Source organism: Ostrea edulis, chromosome 6 (assembly GCF_947568905.1).
Source record: "Ostrea edulis chromosome 6, xbOstEdul1.1, whole genome shotgun sequence".
In the NCBI taxonomy this organism is placed as follows: domain Eukaryota; kingdom Metazoa; phylum Mollusca; class Bivalvia; order Ostreida; family Ostreidae; genus Ostrea; species Ostrea edulis.
The window spans coordinates 72,863,960-72,878,944 of record NC_079169.1 but is presented as its reverse complement, the minus strand read 5'-3'; the positions used below and the strand labels follow the sequence as shown (position 1 = coordinate 72,878,944).

General features: G+C 36.9%; 1 protein-coding gene across 2 annotated transcripts; it reads right to left on the bottom strand.

The window, feature by feature from the left end:
• Window positions 1-640: 640 nt before the first annotated feature.
• On the bottom strand, window positions 641-5,862 carry LOC125683193 (myomesin-3-like). Of its 2 annotated transcripts, XM_056140716.1 has the most exons (4): window positions 5,768-5,862; window positions 4,476-4,856; window positions 3,823-4,125; window positions 641-3,293 (listed from the first exon to the last, which is right to left on the bottom strand). In XM_056140716.1, exons 1-4 carry the CDS (start codon window positions 5,832-5,834, stop codon window positions 3,247-3,249), a joined length of 798 nt encoding a protein of 265 aa, XP_055996691.1. In that variant the 5' UTR covers window positions 5,835-5,862; the 3' UTR covers window positions 641-3,246. The 2 variants fall into 2 exon arrangements, with proteins under 2 accessions (XP_055996691.1, XP_055996690.1); XM_056140715.1 differs by lacking the exon at window positions 641-3,293 and having other exon boundaries at window positions 3,516-4,125.
• Between the last annotated feature and the right edge of the window lie 9,123 nt (window positions 5,863-14,985).

Genomic DNA, 14,985 nt, shown 5'->3' with positions numbered 1-14,985 from the left:
TAAAAAAAAATAATTCCTGTTGTATTTCAAAAGGAAGTCGTTCATTATGACTTTGTGATATTTGTCCTCAAAGAAAGGCTTTACTTTGTAATACACGACAGTTTACGCGCCAATTTGTCATTTTTAGTCTGTAGAGATTACAAATTGTCATGCACGCGCCAGTTTGTCATTTTTAGTCTGTAGAGATTACAAATTGTCATGCACGCGCCAGTTTGTCATTTTTAGTCTGTAGAGATTAGAAGTTGCCATGCACGCGCCAGTTTGTCATTTTTAGTCTGTAGAGATTACAAGTTGCCATGCACGCGCCAGTTTGTCATTTTTAGTCTGTAGAGATTACAAGTTGCCATGCACGCGCCAGTTTGTCATTTTTAGTCTGTAGAGATTACAAATTGCCATGCATGCCCGTTATGTTGATATAATTTGTACTACATCAAAATACAAATTATAACTTGTACACAATATTTATGTTTATACCACATGTTTTGTATAGGAAGATGGATGCTCGCAAAGTTTCAGCTGCTCTCAAATTTCGGTGATCTCCTCTCGAACCCGAGAACAACCTCTCAAAGAACATGATGAAACAATTGATTCTCCTCTCGATTATTTCGCATTATTTCTCATTACATACACTCTCAGGAAACCCCACTATTAATAGATTTTTACTTTGGTTTAACAATCCCCTACAAACGATGATAATTAATCGTAAAGGATAGCTCTCGAGCACAAGAGAGTAATAAACGGTGGTTCTTGTGAAGCTAATCATCACTTTTACATGTTTCTGAGGAGTCAGCCCCTCAAGTCGTCTCGTAAAGTTCTCTGCAGCTTTGTACATAAAACTGAGATAAATTTTGCTGTCTTCGTATGTTATAATGAGGCAGAAAATAACAAAATTGTATTATTTTCGAAGTAATACTTTTTATATTCTGCGTAAATAAGCTTTAAGGGTGCCTTCGTTTTTCCATCAAGGTTTAGTCACAATACTTGTTTTAACATCAATCATTCTCTTGGATAAAACAGAATAGATCATTTTAATTTTTTATATGTTTACTTATAATGATCTTTCACAATGTGTATCCATTTCACTATTTTTAACACAGACTGCGTCATCTATCGTGCGACTCTACCATCATCTCTCTCATTCTGTAGTGTTTACATCAACATGTAGCACCAACAGGACTGAAGAGAATTTGGGAGGATCCAGAAGGGAGGGGTTACAACGGTAGATGCTACATTTCCCACCACAAAAAAATAGGGAGGGGGTTAAATCCGACTGTCTGATAAAATTGTCCAATATGGTGCGAGGGCGATAAACGCCATTTAGATTTGCCGCAAAAAAGAAGAATGTACATACACAAAAATATTAAAATAGAAGATTTTTGGGGGGTAAAACTTCGAATTTAATTAAAGGGGTATTAGGTGTGAAAGTGATGACAACCTTTTTTAACTTCTCAAAATCCCTCAATGGAATAGGGATATATATTAATGACTAATAAAACCATTTATTTTGTACAAAAACAATAGAAACGTAATAAAACTATGCTAGATAACTGCTTTTAGTATAAAGAAATATAGGAAGAATTATTGTCTTGCAAGACAGTGATTATATGATCACCAAAATTGCACATTCATGTGTCTGCTTTGAGGTCAAAAAGTGTTTGAGATAGTTAAATACTGGTGTTATTACTGAAATATATAATATAGGGGAATTTTCATTGAATTCAATTTTTGGTGACAAAATGACAGCTAGTGTTCCTTTAAACTGCACGGTGTTTCTGGTCCTGTGATAAACTCTTCTAATAATGATTCAAATCGTAGCAAGTGCTGGCTTGTTGACCATCTTGACGTACTTGGACCAGAAATGTGAGCTACTTTACGTTGGTATATTGATCGTAAGACATCTTAATTTAGACAATTATATCGGTCCACATAGGTCAATCACGAGCTTATTGGACTGTTCCTATTGTGAAGGACAAGGAGCATGATTTTTTGGGGGATCAAGTTTGGATTTTATTCAATAGCAGGGTTCCCATATTGACATCTTTGTGGGATGGGGATGCGCAAATTATGTTTCTGTTCCTAGCTTTCTAACATCCCCCCCCCCCCAGTCCCTCTCTTCTTTTGCTGAATTTTTTTAATTTTTTTTTTACAATATGACGTCTGCCATATTTCTACTTCCATAACATACATGTAACTTCCGGTAAACTTACGTTGTACGATATTTATTACGTCGGTTCTATGTATCTTTTGTGAAACTAGGGCCTACGTCATAACTCGCTGTGATCCAGAAATTGCGGTTACGGGGGCGCCACTTTATGAGGCAGTGGGGGCTGGGGGCGCCTTGAGGTCCCCAGTGGGTCCAGGGTGAAGCCCTGATGGGGGTCCAGGGGGCGGAAGCTCCGGGATTTTACAGATTTTATAAGGCTTGAAATATGTCTCCTATTTAGTCATTTGTACTATTTTCTATCATTTCTAATCAGGTGAAATTAATAAAATGACTAAAATTTTAAGGGTTTCTGGAACAAAATTAAGTTCTCCCTATAAAGTGATGCAAGCAATCAAAAGATTTTGTCATTTATTTCTCCGGGAGTGGAAGAAATTATTGCTTCTTTTATCGTTTAGTACATTTTTCTAAACAAGATACTCCGATTTACCTTAAATTTGAAAATTTTAGGGGGATGGGGGGGGGGGGGCGCCGGCTGTGCCCTCCCCCCCCCCTTAAATCCGCCACTGTGTAGTACTTCATTTATGATGGGGGGGTTTGTGAAACGGTGTCTAAATTTTAGATTCAGAAATAGTCTTCAAACAATATAGATTCATTCCTGGCCTTTGTACGAGGAAAATTGTAATTACTTCTAGTCATAACTTCGCAAAAACAGCACAAGTGCTTCAACAAGTGGCGATTAAACTCAAGGAAGTATCAACGTTTAGCAAGTGTGCAAAAATACGATTAGAAATGGGCACTTATTGGGGAAACACAATCTCCAATCACGTCACCGTGAATGAAGAGGCTTTGTCATTGTTATTGAGTCCATATCCTGATTTTAAAGAGTTCCATTTGTGTGGACGGATCAGGAAAACGAGACGGAGGACATGATCAGTCACGAAATCAGACAACATCGATCCGCTGTTGCCAAAACCAAAGTTCCTGAGAAGTTTGATTTATAAATAATGACAGGTAGAATTCAGGAAGTTCATGTGCATTTCATGCTTCTTCATGAATGACATGCAATCTCTAATTTCTTTCATTCATAAATCTGTGTGACCATTTACTGCTAATGACTTCCCTCGGCTCCCTGTTAACAGAAAATAATTTGCATAATAATATAATGATCGTCAGTGATTAGATCATGAGTATTAAAAAAATTCTAACAATCCAAACAAATGCACTAGAATATGATTTTCACTAAATTGGATGATCTTCCCTGTCAATTCCAATTCTTTCAAAATAGGATTGCTGCAGAATTTGTGTTTGGTTTTTTTTTAATCATCAAACCAATATACATGCAGAACAAGAATTATACAACAAAAACGACGAAAGGAAACAGGACATTAGGTAAAATCTGACCATGACAGTTTCCTGTAATGGGAAATTGACCTTGGCCGTGACACGAAATGAAGCTTTTGACCTTGGTTCTTAGAGTACTAAATTAGAAAGTGTTTATACTCTTTTTTATGTAGACACATAGTTCACAGGGTCAAGTAATAAGAATAGAGCAAAGTTATCGGCATACAGAGAAGCAGACAGATTACAACAAGGCGGGCTCTTTCCAAATCGGAGGCAGTTAGCATTGGCCGTTATGGGTATAGGCATAGAAGGCTCACCTGGCAAACGAAGAAGGGTAACGGGACCATCTGTAGTAGAAGGCTTGCTGCGACCTAATTTATTGACGGCGAACACCCGTATTTTGTATTTATGTCCCATTTCCAGGTTAGCGACCCTGCAGACCGTCACTGGCGGTTCCGTGGATCCCACTCTGAGCCATTTCTTCTTGATGAAGTCAAACCTTTCCACGTGGTAGGAGAGTATGGGGAGACCATAGTCTGTTTCTGGTACATCCCATTCTATAGTAAGTGTATGGGTCGTGGCATCTACAACCCTGACGAGTCTTGGCAAGGAAGGCGGGCCTACACATAAATATAAAGTTATTTGCAAAACAAGTATCACATCAAATCACTAATAATGGGAACTGCTGTATAGATATATTATCTAATGATTGTTATAAGGCTTAAAATTATCTAATGCTATGAATAGCTGACGCATGCAATGAAACAGCAGGACTACTGTGAAATATAAGGAGTCTACAGTAATGGTGATCTACAATACTTCAACATTATTCTATATACAAGCAGGAGATAAAGGCGTGCAGAAGAGTGAACCCAAAGTACTGGTATAGTATTTTATCATGAGTGCATTCCTAAATCTAGATAATCAAGCCCCTTTTCATTTCATCGTGTTGATCCTGTCTGGGATTCACCTGGTTCAATAATGCCTCTGACTAAATATTCCGATATATGAAGCTCCACTCTGACGACAAAATCAAATGAACTTCCTGTCAGTAAATCTTTGATCGGTTTCTCTTCAAATATATTGAGAATCAGGTTCTTCAAACTCTGTTGTTCTGACGACTGGTAAAATCTCTTCATCGCATCATTGGAAGCAAACCGGAAGTCGAGTTTTGGAACTGCGATTTCTACAGCCACATCCGCAACGGATTCACTAGGGATTAATCCATCACTCCATTTCAGTTTATGTAGAGCGCGGGCTAGTTTCTCTTCCATCTGCATATCAAATTCTTTCCCTTTCTTCACTAGCATGTCGATAATTATGTTTGGTGATGCTTTAACCTCTGCAGAATCTATCAATTATATTAATATTACATTATATTTTGGAAGGAGTTGCATGGTTTTTTTTTTGGTTTTTTTTTTGTAATATTAGAATTTTCAAAGCATGGTTTTAACTCAAGCCGCGTTTGATTAGTCTCTTTTGGCCGCAACTTAACTCTCCAGGAGGAGTTGAGTTACATTGCCTCTTCCAGAAGAATCTGTCTGAATACCACTTTATCAACATTTGTTTCGTTTCGATTTCACCGTAAATATCTTTGTTTTCTGAATACCGTAAATCTTCTTAAAAAATTACAGATCTGTTATAATCGCAAGAACCCCCCCCCCCTCTCCCCCCAACCGTTTTTCTTCATAATAGTATTTTTGGAAATACGTATATCTTTTGATTATATAAAGTATTCGCAAAATTTTGTTGCATATAAATGAATCTAGAGTATATTATACCGAATTTGCAGAAATCGATTTCTTGATCTTACGCTAAGCTTGAGGAAGATCATTCCATGCAGGTTAATTAATCCTGTTAGTAGTTTAAAAATTCAAGATGTTCAGAGTTCATGAACTCAGAACAATGATTTGAATCCTTTTAAAGCAACCACACATGTCTGGATAATGAACCTGCATTTGATTAGCCAACTTGAACTCGGATGAGATTCTAAATAAAAAGTAACATTGAAGACCCAGATAAAGCATTGCGTGACGTATTGATGACTTTTCCCTACATGTTCCCTGCGGCACCGGCAATATCATTTTTTCTTCAAACTAACTGTAAATTAGCATGACTTTTGTAATATATCGACAGGAAAGTGTATATGAATTAAGAAATCCTGTATTGACTCAATCTAGCATCCAGCCTTGCAAATGAACAATGACATGAAGCACCTTGGCAGACTTAAGCACATTGGATACCAGTACTCCGCATGCTTACCTGTTTCATTCGAATAGTCCCCTGCTATGAAATACTTCTCCATATGAAAATGGCATTTGTTGTTCATTGATGTGAATTCATCGTATCCTTGATCTAGGTAGACACCGATGAAAATAAATTTAACGCAATCATACATATACAGTGTATTTCTGTATTAAAAAACAAGGTCTGAGCATTTTTTTTTAAATGATGCATTTTGGAGTTTACGTTGATGCGTATATAAGATTTCACGTTTAGAGAAAAAGACTAATTTTTACGGATTTTAATGCAATACAAACTGTAACTGACGGTATTTTTTCAACTATTCAATTATGCATTAAATAACACCCATCGGTATAACTAATATAATCCCTAAGATCTGAAGAAAAATTCAGTAAAATAAACAAGGGAATATTGTTTGAGAGCATACCTACAATGAGCGTTTCGTATAAACCGCCATTCCGTCGTATACAAGGACTGCATGAGAACGAGGATTGCCGAACATAATCGGGTTGCTGAGGCCGAGGTTTTATACAAACTAAAGACGGAAACTGACGCGAGTAACTACACGTGTCTTTTGTTTTAAAATATTACATTGTTTCATGAATGACATTACATGTAAGAAAGTGATGATTACGCAAATGTGCTACTGAAATAAAATTTTGATAGCGAATTTTCCATAAAATTGGCATGCTAGATTATTTACAAATCTGACACGTGCTCAGTGTCTCTCTTTCGCTTTTTCCGAACTGGTGACCTCCAAGGTCAATGCACATCGGAGATTACGAGCAGGAATTACTGACAGGATGACAATGATTCATAAATCTATATTTTCTGCTGATTTGACAGGTTTATTGCTTCAGATTCACTCTGATTCTATTAAGCTATATACATGTATATTCAATCACAAATATGTTAGATATTTGTTCTTTTATTTTTCAATTTATTTGCCGTCAGTTACAGCTTGTATTGCTTTAAACTAATTTGCCGTGGGGGAGGGTCATCTGAAATGTGAGAAATTCACACCTGAAAAATTTCTTGGGAATAGTTTTCATACAAGAAAAAATTCAACAATTTTAACAAAATCTTACAGAGATTTAAAGCATCCTATAGATTGATATAGTTTGTTTATTTGTTTCACGTCCCGTTGAGAAATTTTCACTCATATTGAGACGTCACCAGCTGTAGGTTAAGTACCACAAATTTAGACCTATGCTTAACGCTCGGGGCCGTAGCAGTGATGGTTCTTTATCGTACTAACGTCTGCCGCGACAAGGGGACCTCCATTTTTAAGGTCCTCTCCGAAAGACCCGTGATTCTCACTTCTAAGTGCCGAGCGTTTGGTGAAGGAGCCGCCTTAGGTTTGACGCGGCCATGGTACGAGCGGGTCTCGAACTCACGACCTCCAGGTTACGAAGCGAACGCTTCATCACTAAGCTACCGCAACCGGTTACAACCTATAAAAGTTGACTGATTCCTTCAAGAATTACAAGCATTTTCTACTATAGGAGAAAAAAATTGCTCGGATTTAAACATTTTACGCTAAGATTTAAAAACAAAAATTCTCACTTTGGAAAAGCTTTAAGGAAAATTGAATTTACGATATATAAGAATTAAAAAATTATTTTTAAGAGGTGAATTTCTTAGCTCTCTAAAGAATTTCTAGTTGATGGATTATGAAGGAATGATGGTGGGTTCAAATTCGTCCCCTGGGATTTGGCAGATGAGCCCGCCAAATATACAAGCGTCGAAAAAGAACTGTGCAAAAAATAATGATATATGATGAAATTAAACTAAACACCTTGGTTTGGGGAATCCTGAATTTTCCACATGACATTGATATCTACCAGAATATCATCAGAGAGTTTGGACCCCAAACAACAGGGCCCGCTTTGTGTCAGTTTCCGCTGTACGTCGCCATCTTTGAATATACTTAACACAGCTGTTTCCACTGCCTTCACATCGCTGAATACTTCCAGCAAAGTAGCAGATTTAGGTTTAACAGAAACCTCTTGAAGAAGTAGAGATCGTCTTTGTACTGTCATTTTAATGTTGGTCATGGCCTGCAAGAAGAGTTTTTGTTTATGTGGGTTGTTAAGTTCTTTTAGTATGTAAATCTCCGTCTGCGGGGACCTAAGATCTCCAACGTAGATTCTCGTGCAGATTTCTGCCACTAGAATCCCTCCTGTGAAAATATGAATAGGTGAGATGTCTGTTTATAGATAGTATATCTAATGCAATGTCAAAATAAAAGGTGGGAACACATTATCAAAACATGTCATAATTATTTGACGTTTGTTTTATTTTTCTTCGACTCGTGGCTTTTCCAATATTGCAGTATTGTTACACAGAAAATAACACAATAAACATATAAATAAAACTTCTGCGAGAAGATATATTCCGTAAAAGAATGCTGAAGCATGAAATCAATTTGTCATGTTATCAGAAATCAAGGATTGACCCCAGAATATTTATTTGCCTGATGTGCATCTCTGTCCAAAAGAAACATCTTTGTCTAGAACAACACTGAGACGCAATGCTTACCATCTTGTAGAATATCTGACAAATTTTCTTGAACGAGATTCACCAACTTAAAGTGAAAGGATTCTTCTCTGAATTCATGGGATCGTGGCAGTTTCTTAGAGATGTATTCTAAAATGTCAGAGAGCATGTGAAAACTTATCCAACCATTTTCGTTTGAATGGTCAATGTAATTACAATCCGATAGTTACTGTACTGTATAAAAATTAATGGATGATCTGTTGTAGGGCTACAAATATAATTTTTTGGAGGAAAAAAATCAATTAGTTCGAATGAATTCCGTAAGAAATCCAACTATTCCAACCATTATGGATCATGAGTGTGCATGGATAAAATGGGTTTATGAAATTTTTTGACACTTTTTTTAACGTTTCATGGCGGACTTCTGATGTAAAATTAGTATTTAAAAAACCCACAGTTGTCTAGACGATGTATTAATCGTGCTACCGCACCAGCCCCTTAGGGGATGTCGCTACATTACCCAAATCCTGTTTGGAGTAGGATTCCGATGACAGCAAGCCCATGATATTTTTCACTGTGCTTAATTTGTCTTCACTGTTCCTCTGTTGCCTGAGTATAAATGCTACTTTAGCTAGCTCTTTCTTCAGGATATCTGGCTGTAATGCGTCAAGTTTGGGATCATTTTCGCAATGCTCTTCTGCTAAAGTCTTTAATCTTTGAAGAACTTTGTTTACGTGCTGTGAATTAGTTTTCCCGGCCTAGAACGTAAGGGGTTTCAAGAATATAAATTGAAGCAAAAGTAATTAGAATCATTTTAGGATGACCGTTAAAGCTTATATCTGATATCTTTGAATACCATTGGTTTTATTCACTGACAGTTTATGCATAAACGTATACAGATTACACATAATTATTGGTCATATAAAGATGACGATAAAACAAAGTGTTGTCCTGATATTTGATCATAGTCACGCAGTTGTGCCAAACTTGCCCTGATTGTCGGAATTGTGTTGAGGTGTTTGATAAAATTAGAAAGTGTATAGTGGATATATTTGTTTCCATATATTCCTGAATCAATGCTTTCTTCCGTAACCATATGCTTTCCTGCGAAATGTATCCATACATAAATCGATCCAGTTGCACAAAAGTTAGTTAAGTTTAACTGACAGTTATATGGAGCGCCAAATTAACATAAACTCAAATAATTGAAAATATCTTCCATTATTTGAAGATATCATCAATTCAGTTGATGCACACAACAATTCAATTAAAGATCTCTTCAAATAATTAATGATATCTTCAATTTTGCATTATTGCGCGCATTAATTTAATTGATGATAGCATTAATTCTTCAGCTGAATTGATGCGCGCTTTAATTGAATTAATGATATCTTCAAATGAATTAATGATATCAACAATTGAATTGATGCGCGCTACAATTCAATTGAAGAGAGCAATAATTGATATAATGCGCGCATTAAATCAATTGATGAGAGCAATAATTGAATTGATGAGCGCACTAATTCATTTGATGAGAGCAATAATTGATTTAATGCGCGCATTAATTCAATTATCGGTCTCTTCAATTGAATTAATGATATCTTTAATTCATTTGAAGAGAGCAATAATTCTTTTAGAGAGAGCAACTATATAATTAAAGATATCTTCAATTCAATTATCCACAATTGAATTCATGATATCTTTAATTGAATTGTTGCTCTCTTTAAAAGGATTGATGCGCGCATTAATTCCTTATGCAAAAGCATTGTAAATGATTTAAAGATATCTTTAATTGAATTAAAGAGATCATCAAATTATTTATACCGAGCTCTAAATTAATTATTGCGAGCAATATTTCTACTAAATTGATGCTCTCATCAATGGATTTGATGAGAGCAATAATTGAATTGAAGCGCGCATTAATTCATTTGATGAGAGCAATAATTGATTTAATGCGTGCATTAATTCAATTAAAGAGAGCAATAGTTGAATTGATGATATCTTCAAATATTTGAGTTTATGTTAATTTGGCGCTCTATACAGTTAACGCTATATAAATTTCCAAGTTAATGGCAAATCAACTGTCATTTAAGGTATACATCGTCATAATGGCCGACTTCCTTTAAAAACATGGATGAAAAAATCGATATCAGCAATCTTTGACATTTCCTTTTCCATTTAAATACCTAGCCGAGTAGCTCAGTAAGTTAGAATATTATTCTTTATTGCTGAAGACATACGTCTTATGACATACATGTTTACAAAAATAATAAACAAGTTAACAATTGTATAGTATGGCATGGCATGACATCATATGGTATGTTACACAATACTGAACACCGACTATTGAACTGTAGGTTGCAGGTTCGAGTCCAGCAAGGGTTTTAAAAATTTTTTCCAGATTACCTTCTACTAAAAACTGTATTTTTTGACCCCCAAAAAAAGTAAATTTGAAAATTTTCAACTTCAAAATATTGTTGTACATATCCTCTACTTTTCATCTACATAAAATTTCTCTGGTGTAGCATACCTCCTTAAAGCTAACTAACCTTCGTGCAACTGGGTCCTGGACCAATCATTCATTGGATTTCATTGTTGTAAAAATACGTCACTATAACGGGCATTCATTTCAACAATACATGCAAGTTCACTAAAATGCAGGTGCATGCAGACATGCTTACACAATCCTGCCGTCTGCACGCAACATTCGACTGAATTTAATGACGCGTCATCTATTGCAAGTCAGTGTCAGTCGTCATATTCAATTAGTAAATGGTTCAGGACGATCATGGTGATCTTGAAATGAACTTGAATCTTCTTCATCACATTTAGTTATCATTTTAATCCAAATTTTGCTTGAATTGCAAAGTATAGTTAGGTTTTGTTTTCAATATACAAAGTTAAAAGATATTATGTAGGTTAAATTCTAATTTTGTAATCAAATTTTCTACATTGTCTAGTGGTCTGATCTGTTTTTAATTGTATGGATAATGAATTCTTAGGGATCTTGATTTTATCGTATGAAGAAAATTTTATTTCATATACATTTATTGTCAAAAAAAATCTTTTCTACTCTTATAATTTACAAATCGTAGCTCAGATTTTAACATACAATCTCCAAAAGTAGAAAGGTAATTTCTTTCTTTCTTATAAACATAAAATCTATGTCTTCAATTTACAACTTTTTCCCCATGTTCAATTTTAATTGCATCCCCTTTTGAATTACATGTACATTTTATTTTTCCTTACCGTTTTATGCATGGAGTAATCTTTGTTCTACCGAGCAGGCTTTCAGAATACACCGAGTATACCCCGAACATGCGGGGTGTAGGCTATGTTGTGAACGGGGTGTAGGCTATGTTTTGACCGGGGTGTAGGTTATGTTGTTACCGGGGTGTAGGCTATGTTGTGACTGGGTGTAGGCTATGTTTTGACCGGGGTGTAGGCTATGTTGTGACTGGGTGTAGGCTATGTTTTGACCGGGGTGTAGGCTATGTTGTTACCGGGGTGTAGGCTATGTTTTGACCGGGGTGTAGGCTACCGAAGCGGCAATATAGATGGTCGATCGGGGCACAACATTAATTTTTCGTTGATATCTTTGAATACGATTGGTTTTATTCACTGACAGTATATACATAAACTTATACAGATAACACGTAATTATTGGTCATATAAAGGTGACGATAAAACAAAGGGTTGTCCTGGTATTTGATATTAGACACGCGGTAGTGCCAAACTTGCCCCGATCGTAGGAATTGTGTTGATGTGTTTGATAAAACTAGAAAATGTACAGTGGATATATTTGTTTCCATATATATCCTGAATCAATGTTTTCTTCCGTAACCATATGCTTTTCTGCGAAATATATCCATACATAAAATGAGATATCATGCAAAAACGAACCTCGACCATCTATATTGCCGCTTCGATAGCCTACATCCCGGTCACAACATAGCCTACACCCCTTCACAACATAGCCTACACCCCGTCACAACATGGCCTACATCCCGGTCACAACATAGCCTACATCCCGGTCACAACATAGCCTACACCCCGTCACAACATAGCCTACACCCCGGTCACAACATAGCCTACACCCCGTCACAACATAGACTACATCCCGTCACAACATAGCCTACATCCCGTCACAACATAGTCTACACCCCGTCACAACATAGCCTACATCCCGGTCACAACATAGCCTACACCCCGTCACAACATAGCCTACAACCCGGTCACAACATACCCTACACCCCGGTCACAACATAACCTACACCCCGGTCACAACATAGCCTACACCCCGGTCACAACATAACCTACACCCCGGTCACAACATAGCCTACACCCCGGTCACAACATAGCCTACACCCCGGTCACAACATAACCTACACTCTGGTCACAACATAACCTACACCCCGTCACAACATAGCCTACACCCCGGTCACAACATAGCCTACACCCCGTCACAACATAGACTACATCCCGTCACAACATAGGCTACATCCCGTCACAACATAGTCTACACCCCGTCACAACATAGCCTACACCCCGTCACAACATAGCCTACAACCCGGTCACAACATACCCTACACCCCGGTCACAACATAACCTACACCCCGGTCACAACATAGCCTACACCCCGGTCACAACATAGCCTACACCCCGGTCACAACATAGCCTACACCCCGGTCACAACATAACCTACACTCTGGTCACAACATAACCTACACCCCGGTCACAACATAACCTACACCCCGGTCACAACATAACCTACATCCCGGTCGCAACATAACCTACACCCCGGTCGCTTCGATAGCCTACATCCCGGTCACAACATAGCTTACACCCCGGTCACAACATAGGCTACATCCCGGTCACAACATAACCTACACCCCGGTCACAACATAACCTACACCCCGGTCACAACATAGCCTACACCCCGCATGTTGCTGTATACTGGGTGTGTTCTGAAAGCCTGTGGTCGTTTATATGACATGATATATCTTAAAATAATTTTCTTTAAAGGACGAAAAAAAATACTTGCAATTGATACAGTATTTAAACATTAGTTATAAGCTTATCTTTACGTGACGAATTTTGAAGGAAACCTAAAGGATTTGAATTCATGTAAGATTTTGAAAATAGTGGAAATCATCAAAGATTTTGATTAATTACTAACATTAAATAATAGATTTTCCTTTGTCTAGCGCTCGGCATTTGAAGTAAAAGTCACGGGTTTTTCGGATAAGACCCTGAAAACTGCATTAGCACGATAAAGAACCGTGACTGCTACGGTTTTGAACGTCATGCATAGGTTAAAATACCTGGTACTGAACTTAAAGTTGGTGAGTGAAAATTTCTCAAATAGGACGTGAAACTAACGAACAAAACATTTATTTCTACTTCAGAAAAACCTATGGTGGATCTACAAAATACCTTCACAATGGTTTTTAATTCGGATAGACACTTTTTTGTGTCCATTTCGCTGATGCACCACGTCAGCAGTGAAGTAATGTATAAGTCGAGTGTGTCTTGTGTCATCTCCATATCTTTTGCGAACCTTGCAAGGTCTTTCATTCTATTTTCCACATCAATGCTAACCCATCGACCTATATCCACAAGAATTTGTAAAACGGTTTCAAACTCGTGTTCGAACTTCGTGTCCGGAAGCACCCCGCCTTCTTCAACCTGGCAATAAAAAGAGTTCCGTTTTTTCTTGAGCTGCTGTACATCTTGTAGTAGTTCTCCAGTGAAATGGCAAGTGTGAATTACTAGTATGGATAACACTATGATGTCAAAGTTTTTCGACGTCACCAGATCCGTTTCATTTAACGGATACATTGCCTGCCACTGTTTGATTGTGATTTGATTGTCGTTATGATGTCGCAGTAACACCTGATATCGCTCAGCATTTTGGAGGTAGTTTCTTAAGCTACCATGATCCAACTCAGACACTCTTTTATCGAGTAAGTTCCGGAACACAATTTGACCTCCTTCCATGATCAAGAATAACACTTTTCCAAAGTTTTTTTTAAACGGGTGAACTAAAGTTGAACGAGGTGACTTTGCACCTTTGACTTTGATAATCGTCTTCTTCTCCATACTTATATATAACAGGTTTTACATTGCTATTGCAATCATACTGTCAATTTTTACAAATTATGAGTATGACAGTATTCTGGAATTTCTGTGTCATTCAGTAATGTTTTGTACAAATTCATTGGAGCAACTGATCGAACTTTCTCCACTAGGCTATACAATAAAGCCACCAGCTGAATGGCGGTAATACTACAAAAAGAAAATGCTTGACTGGGTAAATATTTGAAAAGAGTATGCTTTAAAACAATTGATACCTTTAAAGACATGAGATATATTATGAAAAGGGTATTTCATTTTTTTAAATGTACTGTTAATCTTTATTTCGGATTTTCTGTTAAAGCTTCAGATGAACCTTTTGTTGATTACAATGAAACCTTTCCGTCCATAAATACAAATGTATAACTTATCATGCTGGTGTTACCATGATCTCCATAACTTTGTATATACATATATTTATCTTTATCTTCAATGATTTTGAAAAACATCACATCAGAGGTCATTCCATTCCTCTTGTATAGACCCCACCAATTCTTTAATCTCCATCATGTATTATAAAGCCCGTTTTTCACATTTACGTTTCAGTCTACGACTAGTACCTAAGAAATCGTCAACGGGAATTAAATAAGATTTCATCCCTA